Here is a 16,974-nt window from a genome sequence, read left to right as displayed (position 1 = left end):
AGCTTTTTACAAATAGATGATCAAACACTAAACTCTTTCAACTGCTTTATTCCTCTGATTACATTCTCCAAGACCTGGAAGAATGAACAAGCTAACTTAAAGGAACATTGAGAGAGAAGTAGTTCATATTTTCTGGGTAGTTCTTCAATTTCTGAGTTGGGCATTTCTTCTTCTGTACAGTGATGATGGTTAGGAGACAAAAATGTGTACCTTAAAACTTCAATGAGAGTTTTGTCTTTGTCTCAGTTTTTATTATGAACTTTCCTATTTTCTATGTAGGAAAAAATAAATATATTACACAGTAGAAGAGTAGAAAAGGAAAAGGTATACTGTATAGTACACATTCAGCAGAACAAATTGCCAATTTCCCCTACATCCATTGTGCTGGGTTTGGGTGGGGTAGAGTAAATTTTCTTTACAGTGGCTGGTATGGGGCTGTGTTTTGGATTTGTCCTGAAAGCAGTGTTGATGATACAACAGAGCTGGTTTTGTTACTGCTGAGCAGCCCTTACACAGTGTCAAGATACCTTCTGTGAGGAGGCTGGAGGTGCACAAGGTGTTGGGAAAGGATACAGTGGGAGCAGCTGACCCCAGCTGACCTAAGGGATTTTCCAGACTATACAGTGTCATCCTCCATATTTAAAGCAGGGGGAAGAACAAAAAAGGGGGGCACATTTTGAGTGATGGCATTCGTACTTCCCAAATACGTGTGCTGAAGCCTTGATTTCCTAGGGATGGCTGAACATCTGCCTGTCCATGGGGAGTGGGAAATGGATTCCTTGGTTTTCTTTGCTTGTGTGTAAGGCTTTTGCTTTACCTAGTAAACTGTCTTTATCTCAACCCATGAGTTTTCTCACTTTTACCCATCCAATTCTATTTCCCATTCCACTGTGAGAGAAAGATTGAGCAACTGCGTGGGACTTGTTGCTGGCTGGGGTTAAACCACAACATCCATATACATGTTGGTAATTATTTTCCTTAGCAGCCTTATGCAGTTTGTGACTCTGACAACTCTTAAAGACACATGTTTTTGGACTTTCCTAGTTATTTCTAGGAAAAACTTCTATTTCTAGGAAAAATTTCTATTTCTATTTCTATACATGTACTTTTCAAATTCAGCAGTTATAAAAGGCACATACAAGTAAATCCATATCTAAATTATGTTTAAACCCATTAATGGTATGAAATAAAAAACAAACATTCCCATAATTTAAGGATGTTTCATTTATTTTTCAAAACTTTACACTGTCAGGTTCACTGCTTTAGTGACTGTAGCCACTATCACATATATGTTCTTCCCAGGTCTCAGCAAGAAGACTAACCATGCAGCATCAGAACAGCAAGCAGGACATATGCATACAGAAATAAAAGCTCCCACTATATATTTTGATGTAGCTCTCTAGTTGACCTGAAACTCCCCTTCATATGTAAACAGGGGGCAAAAGGAATTCACAACAATCTTCATTTTAACTTTGAATTTTAATAGTATGCTCTATTTTTAAAAATCTTCTCACAAGTTTGTTCAGCTAGTTTCCAAAGAGATTATTATAGTAGCTGTTAAATATGGAAAGCCAAAATCAAAATTGAAAGGAGCCTTTATATTAAGTAAATAGAACTGTAGGTGTAACTCATTTTAAGGTATATAACAGAACATTTAGTTATATTGTTCTTAGAATTTGGCTCCTCCAGTTCATCTTGAATTTGGCAAAATTGTATTTATAGATTACAAATAAGATATTTAAAAGATACTTAACAATTCACTCAGCGCTATTTATTTCACCTTCTATCTCTGCATTTTTGTTTTCTCACATGAAACTCCTACTGTCCAGCCAGCTGCAGATTTTCTACTACATGTGTTCATCTTTGCTCATTCCATTTCTCCTGTTCATTCATACCTTTTCCTGAGTTCCCATTTCCCGCACCCAGCAGCAGGTCAATGGACAAATCTCTTAGAAAGGAACAGAGAGACAAACACCAAAATAAGGCGTTGGTAAGACAGAAAAAATATTACTGCAAGTTTGCTTAAATTCGGGAAACTATAGAGGCTTTGGGGTTTTTTTTTGCTCCTACATTTTGTCAGCATTTGTGTACTTCTTTTAGTGTTATTTTGTACCTGCTATATGAAGGAGCTTCCTTTAAGGGATTTAAGGATCTACTGCTTTCCTCCCCTAGAAGTAACATTATTCTGTTCTTGCTATATTCAGAATCTGATAGACTTGTCAACATGTTTTTTCATTTAAATCAAAAAATTCATGCCTAACAGTGCATCCAGGCAGCTAAATGATGCTGAAAATGGATGAAAAATACGGTTCACTCCAGTTTTCTTCTGGTTTAGAGGTGGCTGCTGAGCAGATCTTGAAGGCTTAAAAAAATTGATTAAATATAGGTCAAATGGCATTTCATAAACAAAACCTAACTACATCTGCCTTATTAAAGGATTTAGATAAAGGAAGTTTACAATTTTAGCAAGTGCTTCCCTGAAAATATACATGATTAGGTATAAGTATGCAGTGTCTGGAAGATAAAAAACACAGTACAGAGATATACTTAAGAAAGCAAGTGTTTATGTGCTTGATACAGTGTAGTTATAGTATATTACACAGAGTACATATGAGCTGCCTTGCCAAATTCAGATAGCCTATAAACAATGGTATTAGATGCTGGTGAAATTCTAAGTGGATACATACCAGTCTACTTTACAAACATTAATCCCTCTGCATTAGTATCACCTTTATTGATCACTCCATCATCATGTACTTTTTTGTATTGCATCATGAAGAATTTTTGGCTAAAAATCTGTATGTTATTAACACAGTTTTTATATTACTAAGCATTTTTGCCAAGACAGTATTTTCTCATTTCTCTATTTACTCGTGCCTTATCTAGGTTACTTCTGGCTTTGTCTACTCAATACTTGATATTCTATGCTCTCTTCAGACACCAATTCAATGTCTGCTTTGTCAAGCACCCACACAAGTACTGGCTCAAATAACCTTATTTAGCGTCTCTGCTGCCACATATCCTGAATTTAGGAAAATTTTCTTCCACTGATACTCAGTATTCCCTGCTGCTGGATCACTATGTTGTCAGTGTGCTGCTACTGTCATGCTGGCTGATGATCTGGATGCAAACATCCAGCGCATTAACTGAAGTAGAATTGTAAGGATGAAGTGACTGGAGCAGCCCAAACCAAAGAAGTAATTCTATTTCACAAATTCAAATGCAAATTGTTCTTTATGAGGGTTTGAAATTCCAGGTTTCATATTCAGGTTCCAAAATGGCATAGTCGTATAATGTTTTAATGATTATCCCCTTGAGCCATTCACAGAACACATTGACTGGATCAGCATTAGTTGCTCCCCTAGTGCATAAACCTATATGATCAATATATTTCCTGACTTTGTTCAGAGGCAAAGTATAATGATTCTGTAGCTCACACAGTCATATGCACACACTTTGATGCTTCCCTGTGTTTGACAAATGCAACCCTTTTTTAAGCCTCTAAATACACCACATAACCTATCCATCAATGTGAAATGACCCCGTTGTTAGAGCACAGCTCTGAGGCTGCACATCCATTCATCAAATGTCTTTCTTTGACCATAATGGTAAATTCCAAGTTCATATTAATTTGTAAAATTTCATATCATTCTTATCTTTACTGCGAGCAGCAGACATTATATCTGTTGGAAGAATTAGCAACAGCAGCATCATAAATACAATCAACACTTTTCACAGAAGAGCCTCTTAATCAGAACTTGTTAGTACCACACATGTTCTCATTTTTTAATTAATCATAGGACAGTTCTTATTTAATGGAGCAGGGGGAGAAACTCATTGTTTTTCCTCCAGAAAACAGCTGCCATGGGCTAAATATGCTGCCAAACTTTCCCAATTTTCCCAGTAGGATTTCCTCTAAGCAGTCCTATACACTCAGAATTTCTCCAAATCTGCCTTGTTATTTGAAAAATTACGAAGTGAATATAAAAAACCATATGCTACTATTAAAATGAAGATAACTGCAAATTTCCTTGTAGCCTGGCTGGGACAAAAAAAAAATCTCAGAAAGACTTCATAGAATGGAAAAGTTGAGTTTGAAATGGACTTCTTTTAAATGACCTTCAGGCGATGACATAGCACTGTCACAACCACACCTGCTGTCCACCAAGTATTAGAGAGACAATAAAAGGCTAATGAAAAACACAGGGTACTCTTGAGTATGCCATAAATAAAACAACCTTACTTAATAAAAATAGTGTATTAGCTAGCTTCATTATTAGTGATCTAGCAATAGAGACTGTTCATAAATTCAGTTTACCTGGGATTAAATTTACCCAATCAGAACCTGTCCAATAGAAACTAAAAAATTTTGAAGAATAGTTGATACATCCATGGCTTTTCGTATAAAATCCTGGAAAAAAATCACCACAGAAGTAGAAACATTTGACTGGTGAAATGCCTAATTTTTTGCTGTAGCAACTGATCAATGTGACTTTTGAGAAATTATTGACTGTGACAAAGAAAATTGAAGCTTTTGCAATATGGTACAAGCAAAGACATATCTTCTGGACAGAAAGGATGATAAATGCACATATTAAATATATTATTGGAGAAAAGTAGACTTGGTTGTCAGAAATGAATAGGTGTAAATGTATGTGCTTTGGACACATCAGGAGCAGAGATGGAAATAACCTTGAGAATGCAATTATGGAATGAATGGTGACAAGTCATCATAATTGAGAGCAGCTAGAAAGGAGGTGGATAGATGACATGCAGTAGGCTGCTGTAACTTCAGTTTCTGAATGTTCAAAACTAGCAATAGATCATGGAGGCTTCTAAAAATTCTCCTGTGAAATCGCCAATCTGTAGATGCCAATACATTGATTTTACTTCATTTGCAGGCAAATGAAAGAAGCGCAATCATTCTGTCAATAGAGTGGTTTGTAAATTAAAAATGTATTCATAAATATATACTTTTTCACAATGGCTTAAATGTTATATACAGTGACAATCTTCGCCATTTCTGAATGAATATATAGTCTTTATATATATAAAAAATATATTAAAAATGTATGATTATATCTATCATATATATATATGTGTGTGTGTGTGCGCATGTGTGTGTATGTATATGTGTGTATATTATGCTGGGGAACTAATGATTCAAGATCAGCCCTGTGCAAAAACTGTTTGGTGATGCTGGTGGGTGAGAGGCTGGACATGACCCAGCCACGGGCACTCCCAGCCCAGAGAGCCGAAGGTGTCCTGGGCTGCATCCAGAGCTCCGTGGGCAGCAGGGGAGGGAGGGGATTCTGCCCCTCTGCTCTGCTCTGGTGAGAGCCCACCTGCAGTGCTGCAGCCAGATCTGGAATTCCAGCAGAGGAAAGACATAGACTTCTTGGAACTGGTCCAGAGAAGGGCCATGATGATGATCAGAGGGCTGGAGCATCTTTCCTGTGAGAAAGGCTGAGAGATCTGGGGTTATTCAGCCTGAAAGAAGACTCCGGGGTGACCTTGTAACAACCTTCCAGTACCTAAAAGGGACTTACAAGAATGATGGTGAGAGACTTTTTAGCAGAACCTGTTGAGATAAGACAAGGGGTGATGGTTTTAAACCAAAAAGAGTGTAGATTTAGTCTAGATATAAGGAAAATATTTTTTACCAGGAGGGTGCTGAAACACTGGAACAGGTTGCTCAGAAAGTTTATGAATGTCTCATCGGTGGTAACATTCAAGGTCACGCTGGACATGGCTTGGAGCAACCTGATCTAGTTGGAGATGTCCCTACTTACTGCAGGAGGGCTGGACTGACTAGATGACCTTTAAAGTCCCTTTCTACCCTAACTATTATATAATTCTATGATAACTGCCCCATTTCCAAGCATGATTCATAATAAAGACATTTTTAGGCAGCACATGGAGAAGCCCTCCTTACCAAAACCAGAGCAAAAATAACATTTAGACAAACCATGGCTAGGGATCAGTTTTAAAAGAGTTTATCACCCATACAATATTGGGTCCTTCCCTTTATTCAGAACTGGTGCTACTCAATGAAGTCAGTGACCTGTGGGGCTCTTCCACAGGAAGACTCTGTGTCTCCATCTGATTGTCTTTATGACATAATACACGTAAGTCCTCCTGCCCCCTTTTACAGATTTTATCTTGGCAATGTAGAAAATGGGAGATACACAAGTTCCTAGTTTTCTGACAAAGCTCACTTCCTGGGCTATTCCAAGAGTAATTTCACTGTAAATATCCCCTTGGAGCTTTTTCATTATAGGAATGCACATTGTCAAGAAACTCACCTCTGACCCACCTCAATTTACAGCAGATGTAAAATACATCAATAATTAAAATAGGCAGTTAAAACAATTAGGTGGTGTTATCAAAGATATGTTACACTGCAATGACAGATATTCCTTATTGCAGTTCACAACACAGTGTCATGTCTTAATGTCACTGTTTACTTTAGTCATTGTTACTATCCGTGTTTACTGTATTAAAGACCTGAGGAGAACCACTAAGCAGTTCCTGGAAACATGTGAGCATAGCTTAATTTAATCAACATGAATTAAAGAATTTTCTGTGCTTCATGTAATCACCTCGTACTCTCTTCTGTTTCACCAGAAAAGCATTTTGTTCTGAAAACCCTGTGCTGCATTATTTTCCCTACCAGTAAAAACACATTTTTCCTTTCTTGATCCTTTCCTTGAACTTGTCCTATCACAATACAAAGAAAGAAGCACCCACAGGTGTTTGGCACCCTTTATTTCAGTTTGTTTATGAATAACACTTGCAATTGTAGTCTAAAATACAATCAAAACAAACTAGAACAGATCGGAGCAAATACATTCCCATAAAAGTAATGTGAGTGAAGGTAATAAAATTCTGATGCAAACAGTTAAATCTGGGTAAAGACTAAAGGACTCGGTCATATTATTAGACAGAGCCATGCAGTAAAACCCAAGGGATCATGTGAACCTGGCTACAGCTGTACAAGCACAGTCCAAGTCAGATCTCAGCTGCTTGCTGAAATTAGAAGGGTGAAGGTCAAACAAGCAAAAGCAACAAACCAGACACTAGCAGCTGTAATTGTATCTGATAAGAGCAGATTTCAGGACTATTCAGATTAAGGAGTACCACAGGTCAGATTATCTGAAGCTTTTATGTTTTTACATTCTGAAAATGCCATGCATATATTCAAGCTAATTGGCAGTTAAGTGTTCATTCATACGTCCCTTAATTGGGTGTGATATCAGAACTACATGCTCTGTTTTAGCCCTTTAGAATTTCAAATGGTGCAGAAGTACAAATCCTACTGCTTCTCTTCTGAGAAAAGATAGAAGCATTGCCTAATCAGCCCATGATTACAGAATTTGCACCTACTCCTCTCAGCCACTTTGCTGATATGATTTGTCCAAGACTCACTCAAAACACTACATATCTGGCTAACATACTGCTGACTAATCACTCATTACCCATAAAAGCAGGAATCTTGTGTGACTCTTTGATAGTCAGCCTTCCACTGATGCCTTTCTAGACTTTCTCCGTTATTCTAACTTCACTGTTTACCTGAAATCTGCAAGAAGGCAGAGAGGTCTTGGTCCACAAGCAAGAGATCTTCAGTGTGGGGATTCACAAAGAACTTGTGTAAGAGGAAACAGAGTTTTAATTGAATGAGCAAACCTTGCCTGGCACTCTGAAGTCAGATCTTTGAATTGCCTTGTCTAACTATGTGCTACCTTCAATGTACATATTCCTTACAATGCAAGACTTTATCTTATTCTTTGGTGAAAAATAAAAGTGATTAGAAGTGCATACTAGAGGCTTTGCACTGTGTTTGTCCTTAACTTAGACTAAAAGCAAGTTGTGGGAGAGTAGCACTTGACCATTACATTCTTCGTCCTACTTCACAACCCATTGTATAAACAATTCTAAGTAAAGATGGTGTAAGCTTGTGAAAAAGAAAAATCTTGTTACTACAAGATTACAACAAGAAGTTATGATATTGTAGATCACGCTACTGATATACAGAAAACAGTGCTTTTCAATAACAACTAAAGAATATTGGAAAACATTAAAAAATATATTAAAATCCATGAAGTTCAGAGACTTAGGTGAAATTTCTGGAATGCAAAACCTGTAGTACTTCAATTCTGCCCAAAGAAAAGTCTGCCTAACATCTTTCTAGCTTTATGTTTGGTTCATGAAAAAAACCTTAGCAACAGACCCTTTAAATTTATTTCTTGCATTATTTTTACTGACTTAGATTCTGTCTTTTTCTATTTAAACTGAAACAAGCTCATATAGGTTTTTGATATACACTTGATTTAGTTACAGAATAATCTTCTAGGATTTGTTTCTAATTTGTTATGCCAAAAGAAGTGTATTAAAAATAAGGAACCTACACCAAATGGTTTGTATTAGTAATTTGATTGGAGAAGGAAATACCTTATGTAACAAATTTAAGGATAAAAGACCCAAATATGTTCAATACATATAAGTTCTCACAGTGCATCCTATTTGATTGACAACAAATTAAAGTTGATAGCTAGTCTGAGTACTTCAACGTTATGGCAAATCTAAATGGCCCCTTTAGTTTAGATTCGGAAAAAAGATTACATGCCTTGAATTGGCTTTATTTATTTACTAAAATCAGTAAAACCTTAGGGTCACCTGTCTATTGTGAATGCCCAAATTCATTGATCCTTAGGCTTGGAGAGAATAATTTCATCTAAGTCTGGATTCACAGCCAGATTTAAATGCCTGGTCTGATGACACCCTTCTAAATTTCAGAATCAGTGTCTGAGATCCTCCAAGTGTTCATTGCAACTCTCAGTTACTTTCACTATAATCCTTCAAAGCTGGTTTCATGGAGGCTGTGGACATTCAAGGCTTTAACTCCCCTAGGACAACACTGCAAGGAGACAAGGAACACAAGTGCAGGAGAGCATTTTCCTGCTCACAGGCTATTGCACCCGAAGTTCCAAAGAGCTTCTCAGTCTTTGTACAATTTCCACCCGCACCCTGTAAAGCTGGAATTGGGGATACTTCACCATAATCTTACTTACTTACCCCCTTCCCATCCCCTCACCCTCCTGCATCTGTCCTTCGCCACTGCCAGGCCATGCTGGCCACCACCCTGCTGTGCCTAGCTAGGCTCCTGTCGTACCTGTGCAACCACCATGGAGAGCAACATCCCCCCATGGAGACTGGTCCTGGCCTCCTACCTTCAATTTCCTCCAAAGAAAATTCATTAGAGATTTCCAAAATAAAGAAAAATAATACTTTTAGCTGGTTTGAATAACAAAAATAACAGCTGAAGACCCGATATTAGTCTTGATCAGCTAGAAGTCATCTTTCAGCTGTCACATACCTTCTCTGAGCAGTATGGGCATCTAGAAAACATTTCATATCCACCTACACTTCAGACAGGGTACATACTGCAGATTCAAAACAGACAGATATATTCCACTTTGCTATTGACTTTCCAGACATACTCCATCCCTTGACAATATGAATATTAAATTACAAAGACATTTTGCACGGAAGGATTTCCTGAGTTGGCTGGCGAGGGCTCCTTTGGTCTGCATATTCAAGTTTCTCCTTAAGATTTATAACCAAAGAGTGGACGCTGCCCTTTCCCCCTCATCTGCCTGAAGAAGGACTGCTCACTCTCTCCTGCCACCGCATTCTCCGTGCCACCCTACGCACCGCTTCCGCACACTGTCTTCTCTATCACGCTGACCAGGCCCCAGATGCCTGAGGGACCGGCCAGACGAGCCCGCGCAGCCACGAGCGGCCCGGGCTCCATAGGGAAGCAGCAAAGTAACTCTCGCCTTCCCGCCCTGCAGCCAGGAACCCGCAGGCTCGCTCGCTGACACTGCCGGCAGCCGGGCATCGCCGCTCGGCGCCAGCCGTGCCCTCGCTGCCCCGGAGGATCCTGCCCGGCCCGGCCGTTCCGAGGCTTTAGGCGCCAAGCTGAGGCAGCGCAGCGCTGCCCGCGCCCGGCACTGCCCGGCACCCAGCGCGGGGCTCCGCGCGGCGCCAGACTTCCCGGGCGGCCTCGCCCTCTGCCCGGGGCGGGGGCCGGGGGCTCCTGGCGGGGGTTCGCCGCCGGCCGCGGGCGGGCAGGGGAAGGGGAAGGGGCGGGGGCGGTTCGGAGGCTCCTCCCGGGCTGCGCTTCCCTGGGCGGGCGGAGAGCGGCGCTGGGTCCCCGCGGCGCACGCTCCGCCCGAGCCTCCCCCTCTCCCGGCCGCCGCCGCCGCCGCTGCTGCCGCCACCGAGCCGCTCCCCCTCCCCCAGCCAGCGCTCCCGAGCAGGAGCTGCCGCGCCGCGGAGCAGGAGGCGGCGGGAGTGCCTAGGGCAGCGGCCGGCGGGGTGGCGGCGGAGCGGCGAGCACCACCCGGCACGGAGGCTGCTCAATGCTGCACCTTCCGGAGCTGCATGAGGTAAAGGCGGCTCCGGGTCCCGCTTCCCCCCGTGCTCGCTCCCCGCTCCCCACGGCCGCGGGGGTGTGTGCGCGGAGCCGGGGCTGCGGGGAGCTCTTTGTGGGCCTGGCCGAATGCGGGGCGGCGGGGCGGGTGGGGGGGGTGCGGGGCGAGGGCTGAGGGGACATGAAGTTGCGGGAACAAATGGAAAGTGGCGAGTGGCCGGGCCCCCTCCCCGGGGGGGCTCCTGGAGACGCGGGAGGGCGGGTGGGGGGCTCTGAGGGAATGGGGGGGTCGCGGGGGGGTTTTGTTTGCGCTCGCCGCCGCCTCCCTCCCTTCCTCCCTCCCTCCCCCTCTCCTGTTGGCTTCTCTGCCTCCCGATAGTTTTGAGGCCTAACTGTTTAGGCCTCGTCTCCCGGCTCCGGGGCCGGTGTTCCGGCTCTGAACCACCCCCTGGGGCCGGAACGGCGTCCCCGGCCCACCCCCCGGGCCGTAAGGGGTCCTCGGCCGCGGGGTGTCCGTCGATTGGGCCCCAAATTTCATTGTAAAACCGTCGGCTGCGAACTAACAGTGTTGGGCTGGGGCAGCCCCGCAATGAAAGGAGGCGCCGGAGGGGAGCGGAGAGGCCCGAGTCGCGGGGAGCGGCGGCGGGCCGGGCCTCGCTCCCGCCGGGATGCGGCGGGGGCAGCGCTGGGGGGCGCGGCCGGCGGGGCGATAGCCGGGGCCTTCAGCGAATTGAGGGTGAGGAATGGAAAAAGAGGGTTAGAAAGTCGTTTCTATTCTGCTGAACTTTTGTTTTCTGACCGATAGAGGCCGGTAGAGGACTGTGGAGAAGGAAAGTTTATAACCAGCAGCGCCAGGATGGACTTCCCTGCTACCCAACCAAAACCTGCTGCCGACGGTAAAATCATCTACTATCCTCCTGGAGTGAAGGAGATTACGGACAAAATTACCAACGATGAGGTGGTTAAACGGTTAAAGGTGAGCAATTCTGACCACCACCCCCTTCCCTGAAACTTTTACTTGTTAAGGTAAACATTTTATCACTGGAATGGAGAACTGCCAGAGTTTTGTTGTCCTTCCTGCCTGCAGACCTTTAAGGGAATATGACTTCATTGTTTTTCCTTAAAAGTGGAGGACCCATTTTTCCCATTTTTTGTAATTCATTACGGTTCTCTTGTGAGTTCTCTCAATGCTGGAATTGATACACTAACTGCTAATTTGTACATGAAACATATCCACAGTTTAGAGAGGTTTGGAGTGGAATCACAAGTAATAATTGCAGGATATGCTAGCAAAAATTTTTGGCAAGCTAGGTGGTGTTTTGGGTTCCGGCGTTTGAAGAAAGTATAGTCAAGTGGAGGAAACAAGTAGGCCTACATAAGGGTATTTTTGATTGAATAGATCACACTGTTTGCCGAAAACAAAGCTTACTTTCTGGAGTTTATGGATGGAATTTTGAAATAGTTTCAAATGTAAAACCTCCCTCAGATTTTTTAACTTAGTGTAATGCGTACTGTTTTTTTCCTATTTAGGATAATTGACAAAATTGCTAAATTTTCTTGAGCAAAAGGGATTGTTAGAAAAGCATCTTCTCTGCTTGTTTGACAGCATCCTGGGCGAGTGCGAGTCTTGCCTCTTTTTTACTTTATTAATCTCTTCTTCCACTGGAAAAAAAAATGCTACTGTGCTACAATAGGATTATTTCTTATGTCCATGCTGAAAATAGAGAATTAAGTTGAGCATTGATCAAATATTGACACAGCTCGTTTGTTAACACCATGGTCTTTGGACCAAAGGTTTTTGTAACTTAGGATTTGGTCCTATGCCCAGGGTGGAGTAATAATTTTTAGAGATTGGAAATATTCTGTCATCTGATAATCTGTTTCCTATGACAACAGTGACTGCACAAAGACTGAGAAATAAAAATTGTCGTCTGGGCTGGTCAGTACATTGAAAAGTTTTCTTAGCTATAAATGTGAGGGGAACATAGGCTTTGTGCTTTGTTTTTTAAGCAGCAAGGCACCTATCCCTGTTTTTTTTTTGAAAATGAGCGTTGTTGTCCGTTTACAGTCTTGAAAATTATTGAATGGACAAGTTTGGCCTAGTATTTTCAAAACTGCAGTGGAATATTGCCAGTTACAGGAGATGATGCTAGAGTTGTAACTGTTTAGATAGATACATCAAATTAAAGTCTGTGGAATGTAGAGGAATGCAGTTTTGAGCTGATCCTTGAAACAGGTATTTTATTTTGTCCCAGTTGGTGGACTTGGAATGGTGAACTATGTAAGTCCTATATAATACGAATAATGGAACTTCAAAATCATGTATACATGTTTTACTGAATTCGTGTGTGTGTGTGTATTAGACATAATTTCCAGGCTAAGGCCAGACTTTTTTTCTGTTGTTTTTTAATGAATTATTGTTATAGAATTCAGACAGCCAAAAAATTTGAGAGTAACTTCAAATGGAAACAAATACTTTGCTACTGCACCTACTGACATTCTTTTTCTGTCCAAAATGGCAGACAAAGATTTTTCTTGCTGTATTGGTGCTGTTTAACCTGAGTTAGAGGAATTTTTTTTGTCAGGTATGGGTCATACTGAAACATCAAGAAAATGGAAAGTACTGTACATTCTAGAACTAAACCAACAAGTATATTTTTCTTTATGGTTTTGTATAATGTGTACGTTCTTTATGAAGTCCGAGCTTCTTGATATAAACTTAATTTACAAAAACAAATTAATTTTGGTATGTGGAATATTATGATGATGCTGTGCTTGGGATAGAAGTGCTTGAAAAAGTTTTGTTAGATTTCTTCAAGTTTTCTTCAAAAGATAGCTTTCCAGAACTTTAAATGTGACTTAATGATAAAAGCCAGCTTTAACAGAACGTACCAACTCAGGCATGAATCAGTTCTTGAAACTGTAGTTTTTTTTGTCTTCTTGGCCATGTGTCAGCCAAAGATGCTCTTACAGAAGGTGTTTCTTGCAGAAAATGTGCAACTTAGAGTTTTGACCACCAGGATGTGGATCCGTTCCTGCAAATTTTTGTTCTTTTAGCTTGTTGAAGTCATGGTCAACTTAACTGGTTACAAATTTGTGTCCTTATTAGCAAGTTTTCTGGTATTGTATCTGTATTTTTGTGTCCAGACCTCTTCTTCTAATGAAAGCTTTTCTTATTATTGGAACTTGAGACGTTCTGGGCACCTGTCCCAGAGTGTCTGAGCAGCAGCTTTTGTGCCAAGGACTTTTAAAAAGAATGTTTTTATATCCATTCCCTCCTTCTGCTTGGGGTTGTGGGTAATAAAATGTAGGCCAGATGCTTTCAAAGTGTTTTGATATGTCTGTATGATAACATTATTATTGTCCTGAAAATGAAAATATTGAGGATTTTAAAATGAACATGCATCTTTTGAGGGATGTAGAAAGGAAATGCGTCAGGATTGCATATGTATGGCAAATGAAACACAAGTTCAGGTGCTTAATGGAGTCAAAGGTAGTTTCTGGAGTGTTAGATTACAGTGATGGTTTGGTGCCTTCTTAGAGTGGGACAGCATGTGATGCATAGTTTCAGCTGTTGAGGAAGTGATTTTAACTGGTGTTCTGTGGCTGGGGTCAAGTGTCCATTCAATAGGTCCAAGTAAGTTTAACCAAACTAGGCAGCTAGCACATAGCAGAGTGTTGAGGTTTACTGTACTTTTGGCTACAAAATAATTTTTTTTTTAGGTCAGTCTTTCTCTTTACAGGGCAGATGTTCAAGTTCTGTAGGGATTGATTTTAGAGCTGCAGGTCAGATGCGTGACAATTTGGGTAAGGCGTTTAAAGGGGGATGGTAACTTTGACATAACCAAGTGATAGAAGGGGAAAGCGAACAATTGTAAGGCACCCAAGAAGCCCTCCTTCAGTTCCAAGATCAAACCAGAACCTAAATAAAAATTGAGAGCAATTGTGTTAGCAATATTATATTTCTTTCCATAAGATAGTTGAGGATTGAAAGAAGTTTTAGAATCTTGGCATTTGCTTTGCTGCAAAGCTTCTTTATGACTATTGAATTTTTTTTCAAATTTGACTGTATTTTACTGCTGTGTTAAACTGCAGAATTGTATATTGTTGTCAGTAATCTATTAAATCTCAGATATAACTTTGATCACAAGAGAATAGTAAAGTATCATTGATATAATACATTTTTAGTCATTATGAGTAAGATTAATAGTGGTGTATTTATTGTCAGAAACATTACAAATAGGCCCATCAATCCAAAATGTATAGAGACTGATTTTCTCAGTGACTGACATAAACAGCCCTTGTAGGCAAAGCCAGATCTGCCACCGAAATACATGGGGCTCTCATGTGCTTGTCCCATCCTCTGTTCTGTACCTTCTTTACAAGCATTTTGTTTTGCTGAGCACCAAAATGGAAGAATTGACGGTGTTAAAACTTAGCAGGGAAAAAACTCAAACCAGCCAACAACAGAACACCCACCCCTCTCCAACTAAGTTAATTTTAACCTGAACCCTTTTCTCATGTAATTTATCAGGAAAACTCACTAATACTTGGGTTGGCACAGGGCAAAACCAACTTCTTTTTGTGGCAGTCCTGCCTTGGTGTGTTGAAGGAGCCTCAGAGTCAATTCGAATGTTAAAGTTAGCAAATGTTTTCTTTTGAGATAAGATGGGGACATTTGCATTGTTTCTGGAAAGCTGTCATGCCTGCTAGAGTTTTTAATGTAAAAGAAAGAATTCATGATGGTGAGTTCAGATAAAGCTTTGTACTAAAAACTGTACAGTTTGGTAAAGTGTAAGACTGTAGGCAAAGTCTGTAGACATAAAGAAAATACTTACAGTGCAGCATTTTTTTTACCCTGAGATATCAGTGTAATCACAAATACATGAAATCTGTAAAATGCACATTTAAACAGACACTAAATATACACAAGTAAAAAAGAAGTTTCTGAAACTTTTCAAAGGAAAAGAAGCAATAAATTTGTTTCAGCATGAAAATTTTAAACACAGGTTTAACACAGTTTAAATGGGTTTCTGTGAAATTAAGTTTTATCGGTTAGAATTTAGTGAGGGAGATACAGTTCTGTATCATGGCTGGGTTAGGATTCTGGTTTTTGTTTTGTGGGAGTTTGGATTTTCTGGGGGAATGATTGTCCTTTTTTTTTTTTTCAATCAGTCCAATAGTTTTGTTCTTTTTTCCATGGTGACAGGCAAGGCATTGGCTGTGAAAGTTGAATTTGATTTCAATGCCCCCCACACCCTTTCATCCTCTCTCTAATTCTTCCCTGCCTTGCCCACCCCAAGGCCTAATTTATGATCATCTGGGGAAGTTAGCACTCCAGGTGTGCCTTGAGGTCTTCCCTATCTTGTCCCTTGGCATTTCTTAGTGATTATATGTATTTGTGTGAGAATGAAACAAGCACCCTCCCTCTCCTTTCCATTGTTTCTCTGCGTGTTCCTCTGGTTATCGGGTATTGGCCCCTTTGTACTTTGGCCTGTTGGGTTTCCATACCACTAGAAATAGGTAATGCTAACAATTTGTCATACCGTGCACAGGTAGTTTTAGGCATCTGTTACATCTTGTTAAAATTGAGAAAGGTTGCTTGATGCTATTTAAATGTTTTGGAATAGGCTGTAGTTACGTGAGAGGAAAAAAGAGTTTCTCCTAACTAAACCTGATATTTCTGTGTAAGTTAATGGCTGTTCTTTGAGATTGTGTAGTTAGATGAGCCTTTGATCTGACCTGGATTTTACCTAGGAAATTATATTAAACAATACTAAAAAATACAAATTAAGATGTCATCTGATAGAAGAAAATCTATTGTGTCACCCCCAAGAATTTGGTGTGTTTGAGAGGAAAAGGTATATACTTAGTAAGTGGGTTGGATAGTATGTTAACTAATAAATGCTCTTTGCTGGCAAGTCTTGGATGACATGGGTGACTTGCATGTATTTACATGCTTATATTTAAGAATTACAAGTAATTTTGTGGAGGTCATACAGCCAGGTTACAGAAATAATCCACAGTTAATTATTCTAATAATTTTAAACTTTCATTGATTGTATTTAACTGCAAACTGCAGTTGCAATGTTCTTGAGCTATTGTTGGCCACATAAGCCTAAAGCCAAATTTTTAATTTGATTTCGCTCATAGTTTAATCTTTTTAATTAGTTTGAGTCTTGTAACAATCAAGTTTTTCATTAACTAGGACAGGCCACTAGTCAGAGAAGAAGAAATTGTGTTCTGATTTTTTTTTCCAAATGGAATATTAACCGATTGCTTTGTAAATGTCCCAGTTTTGTCAGGCCTTAGAGGAACAGCCCATGTGGGCTTACCAAGTTCACCCAGATGTTACTGAATTTCAAACTGATTGATGATGACACCCTTTGTTTTTGTATCTGATAATTTTCTTTTGTTACAAGTGCGTCAGTAATTAATGGCAATTTCACATGTACAATATTATTCTAATGGTTTCCCAGCAACACTAAGATAAATGTATTGTGAAAGGGATAAAAGCCCCCATTTGAAAGGGGGGGAAA

At 40.5% G+C, this 16,974-nt stretch overlaps 1 protein-coding gene across 3 annotated transcripts in view; it reads left to right on the top strand.

Moving 5' to 3' along the window:
* Nucleotides 1-10,227: 10,227 nt before the first annotated feature.
* Nucleotides 10,228-16,974, top strand: part of PDS5A (PDS5 cohesin associated factor A) — a gene marked incomplete at its 3' end in the record, with an annotated part of 74,150 nt that continues 67,403 nt past the window's right edge. For all 3 annotated transcript variants that reach the window (XM_084204167.1, XM_084204166.1, XM_084204168.1), the window contains exons 1-2: nt 10,228-10,451; nt 11,241-11,411. In XM_084204167.1, coding sequence (XP_084060293.1) covers nt 10,425-10,451; nt 11,241-11,411 — 198 coding nt within the window. In that variant the 5' untranslated portion in view covers nt 10,228-10,424. The remainder of the gene's footprint in view (nt 10,452-11,240; nt 11,412-16,974) is intronic.

Source organism: Fringilla coelebs (genome assembly GCF_963513975.1).
Source record: "Fringilla coelebs genome assembly, chromosome: 4".
Lineage (NCBI taxonomy): Eukaryota > Metazoa > Chordata > Aves > Passeriformes > Fringillidae > Fringilla > Fringilla coelebs.
Note: the sequence above shows the minus strand (reverse complement) of the source record. Positions and strands in the feature narration are given on the sequence as shown.